General features: G+C 38.7%; 1 protein-coding gene across 2 annotated transcripts in view; it reads left to right on the plus strand.

Annotated features, from left to right (window-relative positions):
• LRRC49 (leucine rich repeat containing 49) overlaps positions 1–20462 on the plus strand; it is a 303332-nt gene extending 282870 nt beyond the window's left edge. Inside the window, exons 17-18 of one of the 2 annotated variants that reach the window (XM_073586941.1) lie at positions 19873–20072; positions 20287–20462. In XM_073586941.1, the coding sequence (XP_073443042.1) occupies positions 19873–20072; positions 20287–20290 (204 nt within the window). In that variant the 3' untranslated portion in view covers positions 20291–20462. Of the gene's footprint in view, positions 1–19872 lie in introns of both variants that reach the window. The other variant, XM_073586940.1, reaches the window with a different exon arrangement.
• The last annotated feature ends 2235 nt before the right edge of the window (positions 20463–22697 follow it).

The raw sequence follows: 22697 nt of genomic DNA on the forward strand, positions 1-22697 counted from the left end.
AAATAGTTAATAAATTATTTATTACAACTTGTCTAATTCATATCCACATCATTTTTTTTAAATCATGTAATTTTTTTGTTATGAAGTAAGAAGGGTTAAGTTTACCAACAATTAATCATTTTAACAACTAAAGTTACAAAACCATTTTTTTTGGGACCACATCCCATTTAAAGTGACTTTGAGGGCTCTATGTGACAGAACATACCCAAAAGTGACACCATTTTAAAAAACTACACCCCTCAAAGTGCTAAAAACCATATTCAAGAAGTTTATTTATCCTTTAGGGGCTTCACAGGAATTTAAACCGTGAGGAAGTAAAAAATTAAAATTTTACTTTTTCCCACAAAAATATTGCTTTAGCCCCAAATTTTGCATTTTCAAAAAAAGTAACAAGAGAAAATGGACCATACAGTTTGTTGTGCAGTTTCTCCAGAGTACACTGATATGTGATGGAAAATTGCTGTTTATGTGTACGACAGTGCTTGGAAAGGATGAAGCACCTTCAATTTTTGAAGCACAAAATTGGCTGGATTTAACAAGAGGATGGGCCTGATGTGCCTAAACAGTAGAAACCCCCTACAAGGGACCCCATTTTGAAGACTAGAGGCCTAAGGAATTTAGCTAGAGACAATTTTAGAAAGTTGAGCCATGAAAATGAAAAAATACACGGTTCCCTCAAAAATGTTTCTTTAGCCCCACATTTTTCCTTTTCACAAGGGTAGCAGGAGAAAATGGACCCCAAAATCTATTGTGCGATTTCTCCTGAGTACATCAATACCCCATATATGGTTGGAAACTATTGTTTGGGCGCACGGCAGGGCTCAGAAAGGAAGTAGCAACAATTGAGCTCTGAAGCGCAATTTTGGTGGATGCCATGTCATATTTGATTAGCCATTGACATGCCAAAACTTCAGAAACCCCCAAGTAACCCCATTTTGGAAGGAACATCTCTTGAGGAATACATTTAAGGGTCTAATGAGCATTTCTAATCCTCAGGCAAGGATTCACAATTGCCATTTTTTCCCAATAAAATGTTGCTTTGGCCCCAAGTTTTGAATTTTCACAATGGACCATACAATTTGTGACGCAATTTCTCCTGAGTAGGTCAATTCCTCATATGTGGTCAAAAAATACTTTTGAGGCACAGTACGAAGGTCAGAAGGAAAGGAGCACCAGATTGGAGTTCAGGTTTTGCTTGAATGGTTTGAGAGTGCCATGTTATATTGTCAGCACCCCTGAGGTAATTGCTGTAGCAGAGTGTATCTTCTGAGAATCCACTGGTACACATAAGAGAACTTCACTGAGCAAGTTATCTTGAGTAAACAGTATTTACTTCATATGGGTAAACATGAGATAAGAATTCAGAAGCGCACAGCCCATGCTGCTGCCATAATACACTCAAAAACGAAAGTTAAAGTAACAACAACAACAGAGAGCTTCCCTTCCCACGATACAGCAAACATATAACTTCACACTATCGCCATCTGCTGTCAGGCTAGTGTAAAGTCCTCCCTTCACTTATAATAAGTCCTGATCTGTTGCATATGCCCACACCCTTTCTCAACAGTAAGGACTTATTTAGTCAAACCCAACTTTTTTATTAGTCTCTGGTATTTATCAGCATTCAACGCCTTCGTGAAGATGTCTGCTGTCATTTCTTCAGTAGGACAATATTCTAACTTCAAGACACCTTGTTCCTGATGATCTCTCAAGAAATGATACTTCACATCAATATGCTTGGTTCTTGGATTGACTCTTTCCAATTGAGCAAGAACAAGACATCCTTGATTGTCCTCTTTCAATTTTTTCAGTTCCAACTGTGGTTGTCCTAAGTCTGTCAACAATTGTCTTAACCACAGAACTTCTTGACTTGCATGTGCTGTGGCAACATACTCTGCTTTTGTTGAAGACATTGTCACAATTGACTGTTTATTTGTCCAACTTATTGGTCCACCTGAGGAAAAAAAATACGTCCACTGGTAGATCTTCTGTCAGTTGGATCTCCAGCCCAATCTGCCTAAACGTATCCTGTTAAAATGCAATTATCACTTGTGGGTAGTTTGAGCTTAACGTTGCTGGTTCCTTTCAAATAACGCATTACTCTCTTTACAGCTTTATTTGGTTTTGACACCTTTCTACTCAGGATTCCTACTGCTGCTGCGATGTCTGGCCTTGTAACAGTCGCTAGTAGAGTTGAGCGATACCAGCCGATACTTGAAAATATCGGATCGGAATGGATCGGCCGATCTTAAAAAAAAAAAGTATCGGTATTGCCGATTCCGATACCGGAAGTCCCATTCAAGTCTATGGGACTTCCGGTATCGGAATAAGAAAAACCCTATTTTTGCCTTGTACAGCCTCTCTGGGGTCTGTACGGGCCTTTCGGGGGGCTGTGCCGGCCTGCCAGGGGGTCTGTGCAGGCTCCGGTGGTCTGTGCCGGCCTGCCGGGGGGCTGTGACGGCCTGCCAGTGGTCTGTGCAGGCTCCGGTGGTCTGTGCCGGCCTGCCGGGGGGCTGTGCCGGCCTGCCGGTGGTCTGTGCAGGCTTCGGGGGTCTGTGCAGGCATCGCCCGATGGGACTACAAGTCCCATCGGGCGATGCCTGCTACCATGACAGTGATTGACACATTAGCCAATGATGGGACAGTAGTAGTCCCATCATCCGGCTAATGTGTTGAATGTAAAAAAATAAAATAAAAAAAAAATTACATGCTACATACATGCTACATACATACAACATGCATACTACATATATACTACATGTAACATACATACTACATATATACTACATGCAACATGCATACTACATACATGCTACATACTACATGCATGCTACATACGTGCTACATACTACATACATGCTACATACATACTACATATATACTACATGCATGCAACATACATACTACATATATACTACATGCATGCAACATACATACAACATATATACTACATGCATGCAACATGCATACTACATATATACTACATGTAACATACATACTACATATATACTACATGCATACTACATACATGCTACATACTACATGCATGCTACATACATGCTACATACTACATACATGCTACATACATACTACATATATACTACATGCATGCAACATACATACTACATATATACTACATGCATGCAACATACATACTACATATATACTACATGCATGCAACATACATACTACATATATACTACATGTAACATACATACATATATACTACATGTAACATACATACTACATACATGCTACATACTACATGCATGCTACATACTACATACTACATACATGCTACATACTACATACATGCTACATACATACTACATACATAATACATATATACTACATGCATGCAACATACATACAACATATATACTACATGCATGCAACATGCATACTACATATATACTATATATACTACATGTAACATACATACTACATATATACTACATGCTACATACATGCAACATACACACTACATGCTACATACATGCAACATACATACTACATACATGCTACATACATACACACTACATGCTACATACATGCAACATACATGCAACATACATACTACATACATGCTACATACATGCAACATACATACTACATACATACTACATACCACATGCATGCAACATGCATACTACATATATACTGCATTTATACTACATGCATGCAACATACATATATACTACATACAATGCATACATATAGACATACAGTACATATAACATAGAGTACATACTCACCGTCACTTGTCACTTTGATCCCCGAAGCCATTGTCACCTGAGGGATAAATATCAAAATAAAAAAACACCAATATACTTACCCCGATACGCAGAAGTCCACGAGGGTCCCACGTCCATCTTGCGTGGAGAACAGCAGCATCAGCTGATGCTACCGTTCTCTACCAGCTCCAGGAATACAATGACGGAAGGTAGGTATCCTTCCGCACTGTATTCCTCCACCACTGTAAAAAAAAAAAAAAAAGTCCCTAGGCTCACTTTATGCCATTGCTGCGTGGGAAATTCCCACGCAGCAATGGCATAAAGTGAGACTAGGGACTTTTTTTTTTTTTTAAAGTGGTGGAGGAATACAGTGCGGAAGGATACCTACCTTCTGTCATTGTATTCCTGGAGCTGGTAGGGAACGGTAGCATCAGCTGATGCTGCTGTTCTCCACGCAAGATGGACGTGGGACCCTCGTGGACTTCTGCGGATCGGGGTAAGTATATTGGTGTTTTTTAATTTTGATATTTATCCCTCAGGTGACAATGGCTTCGGGGATCAAAGTTACAAGTGACGGTAAGTATGTACTCTATGTTATATGTACTGTATGTCTATATGTATGTATTGTATGTAGTATATATGTATGTTGCATGCATGTGGTATGTATGTAGTATGTATGTAGCATGTATGTAGTATGTATGTTGCATGTATGTAGCATGTAGTGTGTATGTATGTAGCATGTATGTAGTATGTATGTAGCATGTAGTGTGTATGTTGCATGTATGTAGCATGTAGTATATATGTAGTATGTATGTTACATGTATATATAGTATATATGTAGTATGCATGTTGCATGCATGTAGTATATATGTATTATGTATGTAGTATGCATGCAGTATGTAGCATGTATGTAGTATGCATGTTGCATGTAGTATGTATGTAGTATGCATGTTGCATGTAGTATATATGTAGTATGCATGTTGCATGCATGTAGTATATATGTAGTATGCATGTTGCATGCATGTAGTATATATGTAGTATGTATGTTGCATGCATGTAGTATATATGTAGTATGTATGTTGCATGCATGTAGTATATATGTAGTATGTATGTAGCATGTAGTATGTAGCATGTATGTAGCATGCATGTAGTATGTAGCATGTATGTAGCATGCATGTAGTATGTAGTATGCATGTTGCATGTAGTATATATGTAGTATGTTACATGTAGTATATATGTTGTATGTATGTTGCATGCATGTAGTATATATGTTGTATGTATGTTGCATGCATGTAGTATATATGTAGTATGTATGTTGCATGTAGTATATATGTAGTATGTATGTTGCATGTAGTATATATGTAGTATGTATGTTGCATGCAGTATATATGTAGTATGTATGTTGCATGCATGTAGTATATATGTAGTATGTATGTTGCATGCATGTTATATATATGTAGTATGTGTGTTGCATGCATGTAGTATGTAGCATGTATGTAGCATGCATGTAGTATGTAGCATGTATGTAGTATGCATGTTGCATGTAGTATATATGTAGTATGTATGTTACATGCATGTAGTATATATGTAGTATGTATGTTACATGCATGTAGTATATATGTAGTATGTATGTTGCATGCATGTAGTATATATGTAGTATGTATGTTGCATGCATGTAGTATATATGTAGTATGTATGTTGCATGCATGTAGTATATATGTAGTATGTATGTTGCATGCATGTAGTATATATGTAGTATGTATGTTGCATGCATGTAGTATATATGTAGTATGTATGTTGCATGCATGTAGTATATATGTAGTATGTATGTTGCATGCATGTAGTATATATGTAGTATGTATGTTGCATGCATGTAGTATATATGTTGCATGCATGTAGTATGTATGTAGTATATATGTAGCATGCATGTAGTCTGTATGTAGCATGCATGTAGTATGTAACATGTATGTTGTATGTAGTATGCATGTTGTATGTATGTAGCATGTATGTAGCATGTAATTTTTTTTTTTTTTACATTCAACACAGCCGGATGATGGGACTACTACTGTCCCATCATTGGCTAATGTGTCAATCACTGTCATGGTATGTAGTATGTATGTTACATGTAGTATATATAGTATATATGTAGTATGCATGTTGCATGCATGTAGTATATATGTATTATGTATGTAGCATGTAGTATGTAGCATGTATGTAGTATGTAGCATGCATGCCGTATGTAGTATGTAGCATGCATGCAGTATGTAGCATGTATGTAGTATGCATGTTGCATGTAGTATATATGTAGTATGCATGTTGCATGCATGTAGTATATATGTAGTATGCATGTTGCATGCATGTAGTATATATGTAGTATGTATGTTGCATGCATGTAGTATATATGTAGTATGTATGTTGCATGCATGTAGTATATATGTAGTATGTATGTAGCATGTAGTATGTAGCATGTATGTAGCATGCATGTAGTATGTAGCATGTATGTAGTATGCATGTTGCATGTAGTATATATGTAGTATGTATGTTACATGTAGTATATATGTTGTATGTATGTTGCATGCATGTAGTGTATATGTAGTATGTATGTTGCATGCATGTAGTATATATGTAGTATGTATGTTGCATGCATGTAGTATATATGTAGTATGTATGTTGCATGCATGTAGTATATATGTAGTATGTATGTTGCATGCATGTAGTATATATGTAGTATGTATGTTGCATGCATGTAGTATATATGTAGTATGTATGTTGCATGCATGTAGTATATATGTAGTATGTATGTTGCATGCATGTAGTATATATGTAGTATGTATGTTGCATGCATGTAGTATATATGTAGTATGTATGTTGCATGCATGTAGTATATATGTAGTATGTATGTTGCATGCATGTAGTATATATGTAGTATGTATGTTGCATGCATGTAGTATATATGTAGTATGTATGTTGCATGCATGTAGTATATATGTAGTATGTATGTTGCATGCATGTAGTATATATGTAGTATGTATGTTGCATGCATGTAGTATATATGTAGTATGTATGTTGCATGCATGTAGTATATATGTAGTATGTATGTTGCATGCATGTAGTATATATGTAGTATGTATGTTGCATGCATGTAGTATATATGTAGTATGTATGTTGCATGCATGTAGTATATATGTAGTATGTATGTTGCATGCATGTAGTATATATGTAGTATGTATGTTGCATGCATGTAGTATATATGTAGTATGTATGTTGCATGCATGTAGTATATATGTAGTATGTATGTTGCATGCATGTAGTATATATGTAGTATGTATGTTGCATGCATGTAGTATATATGTAGTATGTATGTTGCATGCATGTAGTATATATGTAGTATGTATGTTGCATGCATGTAGTATATATGTAGTATGTATGTTGCATGCATGTAGTATATATGTAGTATGTATGTTGCATGCATGTAGTATGTATGTAGTATGTATGTTGCATGCATGTAGTATGTATGTAGTATGTATGTTGCATGTAGCATGTAGCATGTATGTAGCATGTAATTTTTTTTATTTTTTTTTACATTCAACACATTAGCCGGATGATGGGACTACTACTGTCCCATCATTGGCTAATGTGTCAATCACTGTCATGGTAGCAGGCATCGCCCGATGGGACTTGTAGTCCCATCGGACAATGCCTGCACAGACCCCCGGAGCTTGCACAGACCACCGGCAGGCCGGCACAGCCCCCCGGCAGGCCGGCACAGACCACCGGAGCCTGCACAGACCACCGGCAGGCCGTCACAGCCCCCCGGCAGGCCGGCACAGACCACCGGAGCCTGCACAGACCACCGGCAGGCCGGCACAGCCCCCCGGCAGGCCGGCACAGACCACCGGAGCCTGCACAGACCACCGGCAGGCCGGTACAGACCCCCGGACAGTCGGCACAGCCCCCCCGAAGGCCCGAACTGACGGCGCATCATGATGTGCACAGACAGCGCATCATGATGACGTCATTTCGGCAGCCAATCAGAGCCACTTTTGTGGCTCATTGCATTTTGGACTTCCGATTCCGGTATCCGATACGAAAAAAGTATCGGTACTCGGTATCGGAATTCCGATACGGCAAATATCGGCCGATACCCGATACTTGCGGTATCGGAAAGCTCAACACTAGTCGCTAGATACAGTAGTTTTCCTATTGCTGTTCTGTACTCTTCATTATTTGGTAAAATATTTTTCTCACTATTCATCTCTTTAAAATAATTAATTTCCATTGGAGACTTTACTGTTTTTGCATCCTTCAATCCAAATTTTTCTGTTATGTCTTGAAACATGTGATTTTGATTCATCTTCTTCTCTTTCTATCTGTATTCCTAGGTACTGTTTCACAATTCCAAAGTCTTTAATTTTGAAATGTCGCTTCAGGAGTTTTAGAATGTTTTCTTTATCCCTTTCTTGTTCAGAACAAATCAAAATGTCGTCTACATATATGAGTACATAAATCCATCTATTCATCAGCCTTGTTGTGTACAAGCATGGATCAGCTTTGCTTCTTTGAAAATTTTGATTTGTAAGCACTTCCGTGATTTTGTCATTCCACGCTTTAGCTGCTTGCTTTAAACCATATATGGTTTTCTGTAGTTTGCAAACTTTGTTTGGGTTCCTTTCATCTTTGAATCCTGGAGGTTGTTCCATGTAAATGTCTTCTGTTAAATCTCCATTCAAAAATGCTGTCTTTACATCCAGATGTATCAGTTCCATCTATTTCATTACTGCAACTGTAAGTAAAGTTCTTATAGTAGTATGTTTGACAACTGGAGCAAATGTCTTATCATAGTCTTCTCCATATTTTTGAGATTACCCTTTAGCTACGAGTCTTGCTTGCTATCTTTCAGGTGTGCCATCTGTTTGGTATTTTACTTTAAAAATCCATTTACATCCTATGGCTTTTCTTCCTTCTGGTAAATCTGTCAGTGTCCATGTATTTGAGTAATGCATGGATTTCATTTCTGTTTCTGTTGCTTCTATCCCTTTATTAGCTTCTTTAGGAAGTTTAGATATGTCTTCCCAAGAGGTAGGTTCATAAATTTTTCTTCTGCTGGTCTTGTATGAGAGACGTTTTGGTGGTTTACCTTTGTTTTCTCTCATTGAACGTCTTGGTTCTGTGTCTGTTTGTAGTTGTATTTCTTCATTTTCAGTATTCTGTTCTTCATCAATTTCAACTACTTTCTCATCAGATACCTCTTCAGCTATGTCACTGCTGTTTTTCTCATTTTTTGTGTCAATTGAAATCATAGTGTCTTCATTTATATCCTCAATGAATGTCACACTGTTACTCACCGTGACTCTGTCTGTTTTGGCATCTAGGATTCTGTATCCCTTGCAATTTTCACTATATCCAACAAATATTCCCTCCATGGATCTGTTTTGAAGTTTGGAATGTTTATCTGTTGGAATAACTACAAAAATTTTACATCCAAAAACTTTTAAATGATTGACACTTGGTTTCATATCTTGCCACAGTTCATATGGAGTTTTCAGTTTTCTGGAAACAAAAGTCTGTTCTGTAGATATGTAGCTGTCATTGCTGCCTCACCCCAATATTTCTCTGGTAGTTTGGAATCTGTCAGCATACATCTCATCATTTCTGTCAGAGTTCTATTTTTCCTTTCTGCTACTCCATTTTGTTCAGGTGTGTAGGGAACAGTTTTCTGGTGTTCTATACCATTTTGTCTTAAGTAGTTTTCTATTTTGTGACCTGTAAATTCACCTCCATTATCACTTCTGATGACAATTGGCTTCCTTTGAAATTTGTTAGTCGACTTTGTTACGTAGTCTACAAGTTTATCAAAAACTTCACTTTTGTTCTTAATTAAGTTTGTGACTGTGTATCTTGAGTAGTCATCTATGAAAGTCACCATGTATCTATTTCCTCCTGATGTAGTCACTTGCATGGGTCCACATACGTCAGTATGCACCAAATCAAGTGGTCTTTTGCTCTTCATCTCACTTTCTTTTGGAATATGCAAATAAAGTCCGTGGAGCCTCATTTAATAGTCTCAAACACGGGACTGGTTTTCTTTGACTGGTCTCCCTGAGGTCAGTGATTGTTTCGTGATGTTTCTTTTGGAATAGATATTCTTGTGGCTTTAGATTTTATACAACATTCACATCTTACGGTAATTGAGCAATCTGATATCTTTAGATCTTTTGTCAATTCTTTTCTTTTTAGTTCCCTTATACTGTCAGGGTGTCTGTATCCTAGACGTCTATGCCACACGTGAATACAGTTCTTGTGATCATGTGTACATATCTTCATCTGTTCCTTTGGTGTGTCAAGATGATATAATTGTTCATCTGCCTTGACATTGGTTATCACCTTGTTTCCTGCTAGAATTGCACACTCATTGTCTTTTACAGTGAGTCCATTGGCTGTTAAACGCTTCACAGATAACAATCCGCCTTCCAATTTTGGAACATACAACACATCCTGTACAAGTATCTTTGAATCTTGTCCGAACTTATTTGAACAGTTTAGCATATCTTGTCCTATACCTTCTGCGGTTATTTTGCTTCCTTCTGCAAGATAAATGGCTTCTTTCTTATCTAAATCAAGATCAGTGAAGAAATTCTTGTCACTTGTCATATGACTCATTGCTCCTGAATCAATAAACCAACCAAGTGATGATTTCTTGTCTGTTACTTTAAATGTGCAATTACTCTCACGTGAATCAGAAATTGTGTTTTTAACATTGTGTTTGCTCTTTATGTTGTAATTTTTGTTCTGCTTTCCATATGGTACACTCTTTCTTTAAATGACCTTTTTTCTTACATCTGAAACATTCTCTTGTCTCTTTATTATAGGGTTTTTTAAATTCTGTAGCTTTAAGAGCGTTTCCACTGTCCCTTTCAGTAGAAGAATCATTTGTTTGTTCTTTTCTTCTCTGATATTCATCTGTGAGTCTGGTCTTTCACAAATTCTAATGTGATGTCTTTTTCTGGTGTTGTCTCTTGGGCATTTATCAAGGCTGTATACAAGTCTGGTAAACTGCACAATAATATTGCTGCTACATGACTTTCTTTAATGTCTTCACCAATAGACCTTAACTGTGATATTACTTCCATCGTTGAGAATATGTGCTTCTGCATGTCGTCATTTGCACTCAATCTCATACTGTAAAGCTTTCTTAATAGAAATAACTTGTGATTTAAACTGGATCTTTCATGTAATTTTCTTAATGCGTTCCACATTCCTTTCGCTGTATCCTCATTCCTTATGTGTATTAATTGAGCATCATCCACTAATAAGCTAATGGTGGTTCTCGCTTCTCTATTCTTTCTATCCCTTGTCTGATTATCTTCATCAGGTCTATCTGTAATGATTACTTCCCATAAAACATCTCTACTTTGAATTTCCATAACTGATAATTTTCACTGTTCAGCTTAGCTACTGTGAGTTTCAGCTCAGTGCTGCACATCATTTTTATATAGCCTTGCTTGTTTTACAGTTGTAGAGAAGATATTCTTCTTTCTTCTTGAGAGTTCCTGTATATCCAGTGTGTGGTGATTCTCTGTAATTATCTCCAGTGTGCGGTCCTCCAGTTCCTGCATCATAAATTCCTTTGTCCCTCTGTATCTGGATTTTTTTTCAGTCTCCGTTCACTGGGTTTTATCTCCTTCTGTTAACAGAGCTTATCTGCTTCTCCGTGTCTGAGGTTATTGCTTGTAATTATCTTCTGGGATTCTGTGTTCTGGGTATCTCTGTTCTGGGCCCATAACTTGTAGCAGAGTGTATCTTCTGAGAATCCACCGGTGCACATAAGAGATCTTCACTGAGCAAGTTGTCTTGAGAAAACAGTATTTACTTCATATGAGTAAACATGAGATAAGAATTCAGAAGCACACAGCCCGTGCTGCTGCCATAATACACTCAAAAACGAAAGTAAAAGTAACAACAACAACAGAGAGCTTCCCTCCCCACAATACAGCAAACATATAACTTCACACTATCGCCATCTGCTGTCAGGCTAGTGTAAAGTCCTCCCTTCACTTATAATAAGTCCTGATCTGTTGCATCACCTGGACAGGCAAGAATTCAAACACCTGTGCAATACTGAGGAAATCCTGAAAACATGACCTGTTGCTGGCTCTTGAGGACCGGAGTTGGGGAACACTGCTCTAGGGTTTCAGTTGGGGTCAGGGCTTTGTACTTGTCCAGCTTGGTCTTATTCTTGATCTTTACACCCTTCTGTATTTCTGTTAGTTGGCTGACATCCCTTCGTGTCACCTTGATGTTTGTCTACAGTCTTCTTTTCCAAGGGCGGCATGTATTCTTTTTGTTCTTGCTTGTTTTATAGCCAAGCCCTTCCATGATTGCTGAGGCAGTAGCATACATCAGTTTATTAGTTTGAGTTATGGTGGCTGGTATAGTGTAATGGTTAGATGCACAGCCTGTGATATAGGAGACTGGGGTTAAAATTCCAGGTCTGCCCTGTGTAAAAATAAATGATATACCAAGGTTCCTAACACTATAATACCTACCTTAGGTGGCTGTTATAGTGTAGTGGATAAAGTGCACAACCACCAATGTGGGAGACTGGGGTTCAAATCTGGTCATTGGGCAAGACTACTAACACTATATAGTGCCTACCTCAATAAACATGAGAGTATCACAAACAAAGAGAGTCATGCCGGCTCAGATGTCGCCCGGATTAACAAGGTCCTCATCAGATGATGAGGAACCAGGACTATCTGATGATAAATGAGGTACTGGAACAAACCAAACATGTACAAGGCAAGAGAACCTAGATCTGAAGAAATGCTACTATAACAGCAGACCAAATGAGAGAGGATATATGAAGCGTATGAGGAAATTTTGTATGGATACAAGACCTGCATGTCCACTGACTGAGAAACAACTAGTCACCCAATGTTTCAATATCATAAGGAGAAAACTATTACCACAATTTGACATGCAACTGCACTGCAGATCCACCCCACATGAAGACCTGGAAAAAAAACTTGTGCAACCCCCTGAAAATCTGGATCCAATCTTGCAACTGGAGAGCACTGCAGCTGATCTGAAACAGAAGATCTTAGGTAAACTAAATACCATCAATACCAGAGATCGACTGCCAAGGCTCAGCAAAGAAACACCACCATACAGTATGCTAGAAGATGCCAATAGAGCACTTGCATCAAAATACTGTATTTTATGGATTATAAGACTCACTTTTTTCCCCTTTTTTTGGGAGGGGGGGAATGGGGGTGCGTCTTATAATGCGTATATACCTTACCGGTATTGTTGCTGCAAGCGGTGCTGCTGGGGTTTCTGTCGGTGCTGCCCGGTGCTGCTTCGGGTGTCTCCGGTGATGACGGTGCTCTGCCAACATTTTGTGAAAGGCCAGAGTCCTGGCAGTTCCATGGCTTCCTGTGCAGTGGACTCTGGGGAAAATGGCCACCGGGGGTGGCGCATGCGCAGATGGAGATCTCGGCATCAAGATCTCGGAGGATGACATTTCAGCGAGTCCACCGCACAAGAAACCACGGAACTGTGAAGGGCTCTGGCCTTTCACGAAATGTCGGCAGAGCCCCCCGCAGCACCTGAGATCCCAGCAGCAGCGCCTGACACCCCAGCAGCACCCCCACAACACCAAACACCTGCAGCGGCGCACAGCACATCGGGAGCCCCTCCTCCCAGCCTGCGGCCTGCAGCATCACCCCACTCCTGCCTCCTCCAGCAGTGACCCTGGGACCCCACTTTACTGCAGCCACCACCCCCGGTAAGCAATAAGACACATGGATTATAAGAAGCACCACCATTTTATTAAAACAAAAAATTCCTATTTTTCTCCTCAAAATTTGGGGTGCGTCTTATAATCCGAGCATCTTATAATCCGAAAAATACGGTATATATATCATTTTTTTAATTATTACTTTTTCTGTTGTCCGTACACTTTTTCAAGTTCTAAGAAAACTTGTTAAGAACTGTGCTTTTTTGGCAGTAAATCAGCAAACTAAATATGACTTGCTCCAAAATGCCCATTAATAAGGATCCCCAGTTGAGGGTTTTTTTTTGCAAAGGAAAAATGCACTTTTTACCATAATAATTTGCTTGAAAGGATTTTGTGTATTTTAACTTAATTCTCACGCTCACCCTGGATGATCCAAGTCATGATCTAATGCTTTTAGGCAGGAACAAAACAAACCCCCCACCTTTCCCCCTCATTGACTTTGGTTTCATCTCTAATGGATCCTGATACAATATAAATAACTCCATTATTGGTCTGTGAAATTTCAGGCAAAAGTGATTTCAGTTTTAAACTGTATTTTAATTTGCAAATATATAATATTAGATTGAAATGGTATAATGATACCTTATTACATTGAATTTTGCCTTACCTTTGTGTTAACATTGACTATGGCTGATTAATAAATGGATGACTAATATTTTAAGTAAACTAACATACATTAACTTATTATACATAGCAAATTAGTCCCAAAAAAAACAATAATAGCCACCTTAGATCAGTACACTATTTTGCAACTTCTGCCACAAATTTGTGCAGACAAAAAAGGCAATAGGCAAATGGATAAATCAATAAAATCAATCATTTATTCATATAATTTCATAAAATTGCAACAAGGAAATTTCGCAAAAAAATACCAGGTACAAGAATTACTTTTGGTGCACACAGAAAAAAACTTTTCATACATCAAAAGAAGGAGATACTGCAATTTCATAAAATTATATATATGTATAGCGGTATGATCATAAATAGTGCTCAATTTAAATGTAATTGCGCAAATATAATACACCACATGATCAGAACATAAGCACTGAACTTTCATAAAATTATATATATGTGTATAGCGGTATGATCATAAATAGTGTTGAATCTAAATGTGATTGCTCAAATATAATATGCCACATGATCAAAACACTTCCTAAAATTTTATTGCAGAAAAAGAGGGAGATAAGGAAGGAAAAAAACGGTACCGCCATATCTCCAACAAAAGAATAGCTCCACAAAAAATAAAAATAAATTCACTTTGCTCTGTGCATAATATCCATGCCCTAGTGGCTAGCAGCAGAGGAAGCTAATCCTTAATTAAACAATGTAAAGTGCATAGTGCTAAAAGTTAGTTGCACCTTCGCTATGCTCCGTGCATAATATACCTGCCATAATGGCTAGCAGCAAAGGAAACTGATCTTTAATTGAACAATGTAAAATGCATAATGCTCAAAGTTAATTGCAACTCACATAGATGCGGTTTCTGTGACCCTTTCACTTGTGTACCCGACTACCCCGACAGCGCCGTTTCGCCGTGCTGGCTTCCTCAACAGGGGGTGTATATGTGTGTCATCCAAAAGCCCGTCTATAAATAGCACTGATTACAGCTGCAGCTAATGTCGGTCCACCCGGCTAATAATTGCGCATGCATAATTACCAAGGACTTCCCCTAATACAAACAAGGTTTCCTATGTCACTGCTCGTGGAACGTAAGCGTAATTCGCTATACGTAACCTGATGAGCATACTAGGAAGCCGTGGGTCGTCCCGAACTGCGCATGCGCTAACCAGGCGCCGAGATCATACTATACTGGGCAAAAAAGTTTATAAATAACAATAAGTGCGGTGTAGAATATCTTGGACACAATATCTTAATGGAGAATTCTTGATTTCTAAATAAATTTCGCCTCAATAGCATAACATTAATATTATGAATATAAATAAACACTCATATAAATTACTAATATTAACAAAAAATTACCATATAAATAAATAAGTGTTATTACCAACCTACAAAGTAGACATAGTAAAACAACATTAATATAACAAATGAAAAATATATTAACATTACATCATTAATCAATAATAATGCATTAATGTGAATAATAACCCCAAAAAAACCCTACAGTTATATAACAAACAATATATTAATACACCTCTCTTGAAATTAAATATAAATTACATATATTTTTATATTTATAAGGATATACAATAATATATATTTTTTTATTCTTAAGGTTATAAAATATACAATTTTGTTAGTGAAAATCAAGATCTTCATCTTTGTCCATACGGTGAAAATCCGCCTCACAGGATGCTCATAAAGGTGTTCCAACACCACACCATGATGAGTTCTCTTTATTACAAATAATTCCTTGCTGTATTATAAATAAACAAAAAGAACTGTTAAAAACAATTAAAAACACAAACATATACAAAAAGCAAGAATAGGATTATAAAAGGACCCAAATTTACAAAAACGCATTGAAACCCAGGGTTTCATTGAGACCCTGTGGTGTCATTGTTCCCAACAAGTAGATCCATCTACTTTCTTTCTGGGCTAGGACTTTTCCCAAATTACCTCCTCTACAACCCAAATTAACTTGATCAATGGCTTGAATATTGAAATATTAGGGGAAGTCCTTGGTAATTACGCATGCGCAATTATTAGCCGGGTGGACCGACATTAGCTGCAGCTGTAATCAGTGCTATTTATAGACGGGCTTTTGGATGAGACACATATACGCCCCCTGTTGAGGAAGCCAGCACGGCGAAACAGCGCTGTCGGGGTAGCCGGGTACACGAGTGAAAGGGCCACAGAAGCCGCATCTATGTGAGTTGCAATTAACTTTGAGCATTATGCATTTTACATTGTTCAATTAAAGATCAGTTTCCTTTGCTGCTAGCCATTATGGCAGATATATTATGCACGGAGCATAGCGAAGGTGCAACTAACTTTTAGCACTATGCACTTTACATTGTTTAATTAAGGATTAGCTTCCTCTGCTGCTAGCCACTAGGGCATGGATATTATGCACAGAGCAAAGTGAATTTATTTTTATTTTTTGAGGAGCTATTCTTTTGTTGGAGATATGGCGGTGCCGGTTTTTTCCTTCCTTATCTCCCTCTTTTTTCTGCAATAAAATTTTAGGAAGTGTTTTGATCATGTGGCATATTATATTTGAGCAATCACATTTAGATTGAACACTATTTATGATCATACCGCTATACACATATATATAATTTTATGAAATTTCAGTGCTTATGTTCTGATCATGTGGTATATTATATCTGCGCAATTACATTTAAATTGAGCACTATTCATGATCATACCGCTATACATATATATAATTTTATGAAATTGATGTATGAAAAGTTTTTTTCTGTGTGCACCAAAAATAATTCTTGTACCTGGTATTTTTTTGCGAAATTTCCTTGTTTCAATTTTATGAAATTATATGAATAAATGATTGATTTTATTGATTTGTCCATTTGCCTATTGCCTTTTTTGTCTGCACAAATTTGTGGCAGAAGTTGTAATATAATTAACTTATTATTGTAGTATACATGTTACTACAGACCCTGTTTTTTTCATAGATTGACAGAAGTACATTAAAATACCACTCTGGTGCTAAAATAGATATATATATACTCCAGAGTGATATCACTAATGTCTGTTCCCTATGGTTCTCCTGGTGCCGGTGCCTCTCCGGTCCCTTTCCACCATCTTGTTATCACAAATGTGATTGACCAGAAGTACCTACTAAGTGTCCCAAGCTCTCGGTGTAAGTCTGAGAGACTCATTCTGAGTCTTGCAGTGAGAAGTGATTTCCAGTCTACCCAGCAAACACTGGAGTGATCCAGCTAGTCACAAATTTGATCATATGTATTGGAATGGTGCCGAGAATAACAGAAGACTGTAACCGGTAATACTACACATAGGGAACAGACATTAGTGATACCATTTTGGTGCTGTAAATTAAAAAAAAGAAACAAAAAAAAACACCGGACTGGCACTTTAAACACAGAGAATAACATACCGTAGATAGGGTAGTTGGTTTATAGTTGTCAGTTTTATGCCCTAAGCACTTATTAATGCGCCTTTTGTTATTAGTGGACTTGTAGCAGTCCATGCGCTGATTTGTAGTTTAGACACAATTTATATGTGGGTAGGTTATGTAGCATTAAAAATGGGTGACGCTAGGATATTTGCAAAAAAAATCTAAAGTTGCAGCTTTATAATCAAGATAGTGGGGAAATGCTACAAATAACAGCAATCTGGGGAGGTTGATCAGTCTAAATCGATAAGTCTTCAGTCACTGTGTGTCTGCAGACTTATGAATTCCCCATGCACATGCTTTGTGTGCTATGAGGATTTGCTGGTTTCTGACCCTAGACAGTTTCTCTCACTAGATAGGATGCGGTCTCATTCAATACCAGTGTATGGAGCGAAGCCACACCCATTAGATGGGTTCTGGCCAAGAGTATGTATAGCACATTCATACTCTTTGGTAACGGGATAGAAACCGGATTCATAAGTCTGCAGTCACCCAGAGTGACTGTAGACTTATCAATTTTGACCAGACAACCTTTTTAATTCCCCCATACACAATTGACTAAGGTCTGCTGTACCTGCCAATATCGATTTGGTTCGGCAGACGTTCTGTTGTGTATGGTGGCGCCAGCTGACTGATGATCAGGGGAAATGTCTACCGTGAATGTTCGATTTCAGACTATCAACTGCATTGTTCCCTCGGCTCCTGTGTATGGGAGAGTCAGCTGAGATGGCTGTCAGCCAAAGCATTGTTCGGTTGACTGCCATCTAAAATGCATTACCAGCTTTAATGTCCTCTAAAACCCTTTTTTTCATGCCTTAAGGCCCGGTCACACATAAAGATGCACCAGCGATCCCGACAACGATACGACCCTGTCAGGATCGCTGGTGCATCGCTACATGATCGCTGATGAGCTGCCAAACAGGCAGCTTCACCAGCGATCAGCACCAGCGAGGACGCTGGTCTCTAAGGTAAATATCGGGTTACTAAGCGACGCGTGTCACTTAGTTACCCGATGTGTACCTTATAAACTTGCGTGCTCACGCCGGGAGCTGCCAGCAGATATTTACCTTAGAGACCAGCTCCCAGCGCCTGCTTAGAGTGCTGGGAGCCCGCTGATCGTTGGCTTCCGCTGCCACACGCAGCGATGCGCGCTGGCCAGAGGGAGAGCAACGATGAAATAATGGCCCAGGCCGATGCTGCACGATCAGCGATACCCGGCAGGGTGGGCCTTTATACTACATTTATTATCTGTTTTAGACATTGTATGTGGATTATTGGAAGATGTGACCTAAATTGTGATCCAGGGTGCCAAAATTGATTTGCAATTGTGCCACAATTTGGCTCACCTTAGGTGACTAAAGTAATCCATCTGGATAGTATAAACTTAGTCTGCACAGTCTAAAGATAAACCAGATTTACTGTATATAACAGCAGGTGCCACTTTGATAAATCAGGCAGATTTTATGATTATTTGGATTACATTTGCTCTGTGGAGACTCCTCTGCCTCATTCAAGCGTCCATGATTTTTCTCGTATGTAAAATCATGGACCGCTCATGAGTATTTTGGATCCAATTTTCATCAGTAATTTTTCACTGATTGGGGGGGGGGCAACAAAAACTGCAATGCTTCTCCTATCCATGACAATGTTTATCACAGACAGTATGCTGATACTGTCCTTTTTTCTTTCTGTGATTTATATAGAGCCATAGACTTGTATAAGTAATTTTCATCTCTGACTTGGATGAAAAACGGACATGTCTCTGAAGTTTTGGAGACTAGTTATACAGCTGTAATAAATCATCCCCTATGTGTCCTGTTGCAGAGCCTTAGAGAACCTGACTATGAGGAACCACTTGATTCAGTAAAGTAAAATGGTAGAATTAGCTCTCCAATGGATAAATCGAAGTATGACGGGTATTCATAGAAGCAACATTTTCCTCTCCTGCATGGATGTTCTTTATTCACTGGAGTGATTCCACTGCTATTTTATTTGGAAGAAATGATTTGTGTAGATGAGGAGTCTCCACAGCAAAGATCAGAGGGCCCATTATGTTGCTGAATTTTGCTACATAGGAGAGAGAGAGATGCCATTTCTGTGACCAGTTCTGCACTGGTTCTACTCCTCTTGTAATGAATAGGAAGGGACCGACCAGGTCTGTCCTTACCGTCTTAGGGTCTCCTAAGAGCCTCACAGGCTATCTTTATGTTGTGTTAAAGTACTATTGGTAGCATCTATTCTTTTACTTGCTTATCATTAATAACAATAAGCTCTCTACACAGGAATTGACCGAGAAGAAAGCTTTCTGCCAGGCGTACATGAAGGACCTTATGAATGAAGCCAATGATATCAGCTTAAAGAACGAGTCGTTACAGAAGTTGTGGCCTCAGATGTTCATTGAACTGGTCAGAGATGCAGTGATAGAGGTCCGGGATAAGAACTCCTACATGAAGCAGTGCTTACAGAGGATCTCCGAACAAAAGTAGCCTTCTTTCCACCGATATACTTGCACAGTTTAGTTTAATTTAAGGCATGAAAACCTTTCAGTATGATGTGTTTCCCTCACCAGTATATTATTTTTTTCAATTTAGCCTTTTTTCCCTTTACATCTCCCGCTTTTTTCTATTTTATAGCGGTTGCAGTATTACGAAATTGAATTTTTTTTCACCAAATTACTTGGACTTGTTTATTTCCAGGTGAATGAATATTAGAATCAAGCAAGGCATTGTCTTTGACTGTTTTCATTACTTCAAGAACCCTTGGAAGAGATCGTTTGGATGCCCTACTGTTACCTTTATATACACGACTTAGCTTGTTGGATTTGAATTTTTATTTGAGGAAAAAAAACTAAAATAAAATCTCTTTTGTAACATTTTGTGAGTGCTATTGATTATGTATTTAGTAAAGACTAAGGCTGTGTGCCCACGTAGCGTTTTCCAAGCGATTTTTTCCTGAGCAGAAACGCATGCCCTTGCCAGGGAAAACACATGTGCTTTTTGACACGCGTTTTTGACGCTATTGTCAAGCGTTTTGACATGCATTTTCCCATGCGTTTTTGCCCATATAATGGTATGTGGAATCGCGGGCGATTCTGCAAAATTAATGAACATGCTGTGTTTTTTACCGCTAAGGCTAGTTTCACACTAGCGTATTTTCCATGCAGCGCACGGCGCCGCTAAGCCCCGCCCCATCCGGTCATTGCCACCTACTATCGCACACGGCCGCATGCGATCTGCGCACCCTATCTTTAGCATAGGGTGCGCAGACCATGCGCTGGCCATGCACTAGTAGGATTTTAGCGTGCGCTGTGCACTTTTGAAGGTGCGCCCGAGTGCGCCGAACGCACTATGTTGCATTTTGGCGCGCTCGGGCCACCTTCAAAAGTGCGGAGCGCACGCTAAAATCCTACTAGCGCACGGTCTGCGCACCCTATGCTAAAGATAGGGTGCGCAGATCGCATGCGGCCGTGTGCGATAGTAGGCGGCGATGACCGGATGGGGCGAGCAGGGAGCCGGCAGGGGGTGGGGCTTAGCGGTGCCGTACGCTGCATGGAAAATACGCTAGTGTGAAACTAGCCTAAGCGATTCCGCAGCGGTAAAAAAACGCACCATTGGCACAACATGTGAGTTTTCTATTAGAAATGCATGGAATGCTTTTTTTTTTAAGCGTTTCTGCGGCAGAATCGCGCGTTTAAAAACGCCGCGGAAACGCTTAAAAAGCACTACGTGGGCACACAGCCTTTCACTTCTACATTAATTTATATTACTTTAATTTATATTACTTCAATTTACATTTGACTATTTTTAATCTCTGCTTGTGTTTTAAGCTGGAAAAACAAGAGGAAAACAGAGTCCAGATCCATCTAAAAAATGCAAATTTTATTATAAGTAAACAGGCACATAATAGAGAAACAAGACAATTTTGTTAAAATAACTTGGTCAGTAAGTTTGTAACCCGAAAGAAACAAACCAGCAACCAAACGGTTAATGTTAACTCCCTGAGGACCACTGCAGAAATAGTTTTGTGTACAAAATGAGCTGTGCTGAGGAATCTATGCTTAAGGATGATCAGTCCTATTGTACATTGTATTGCACTATGCCCTAGTAATATAAATCAATGGTGCTATGGTGGAGGGTGCACCCCTTATCAGCCCAGAGTCCAAATGCATGCACAGTTGCCCATAAATTAATATCAAATGCATGCACAGTTGCCCATAAATTAACATCAGCTGAGGTAGCAGACTCCACCACAGCACCACTGCTGTGTGATCATGAAAACAAGTGCTGAACAGTCAGAGCAGAGAAACCACTGAGTGCACTAATTGCACATGTATTACACAAGGTCCATCAAAGAGAAAGAAAGGAGTATATATGTAAACATACCCATCATGTCCTGGTAAGGTTAAGGTGCTGGCTCGTATACCCCAACGCATGTTTCACGGTGTGAATACCGCTTCCCCGGGGGGTATTTTAAGCTTCACATGAATATTGAAAGAAGTTGTAATTATATATTTAGCCTTTTTACCTGCATATATCTCAAAAACGTACCTAAAAATGTGAAGGAACTGAAGAATCCAGTATAGGAACATCCGTGTGTGCTCTACATACTTGTGCCCATCTTTGCTGAAGATAAATGACAGTAAGCTGTACAAGTCAGTCTGTTTTTTTTCGCAGGGTCTTCCTATGTCAAGTGTGTGTGTATATACACATACATACTTGTGATAGGGAGACCCTGTAAAGAAAGACAGATCGACTTGTTGAATGGTTCCTGTGCCGCTAAGGAACCGGCCTGGGGGCCAACTGCCCCTCTGCCTCCCGGCCCAGCCCGCCCCTGGTCACAAGTGACCTTAGTGACGGGGCCAAATTTTTGCAATCTGACCAGTGTCCCTTTATGTGGTAATAACTCTGGAACGTTTCAACAGATCCAAATGATTTTGAGATTGTTTTTTCGTGACATGTTGTACTTTATGTTAATGGTAATTTTATTTCTATATGTTTTTGTGTTTATTTATAAAAAATATCAGAAATTTGACAAAAATGTAAAACAAAATGTGCATTTTTCAAACTTTGATTATCCCTTTAGTCCAGATAGTCATACCACACAAAAA

This window comes from Dendrobates tinctorius, unplaced genomic scaffold, assembly GCF_039654945.1.
Source record: "Dendrobates tinctorius isolate UK_male_01 unplaced genomic scaffold, ASM3965494v1 ptg000097l, whole genome shotgun sequence".
Lineage (NCBI taxonomy): Eukaryota > Metazoa > Chordata > Amphibia > Anura > Dendrobatidae > Dendrobates > Dendrobates tinctorius.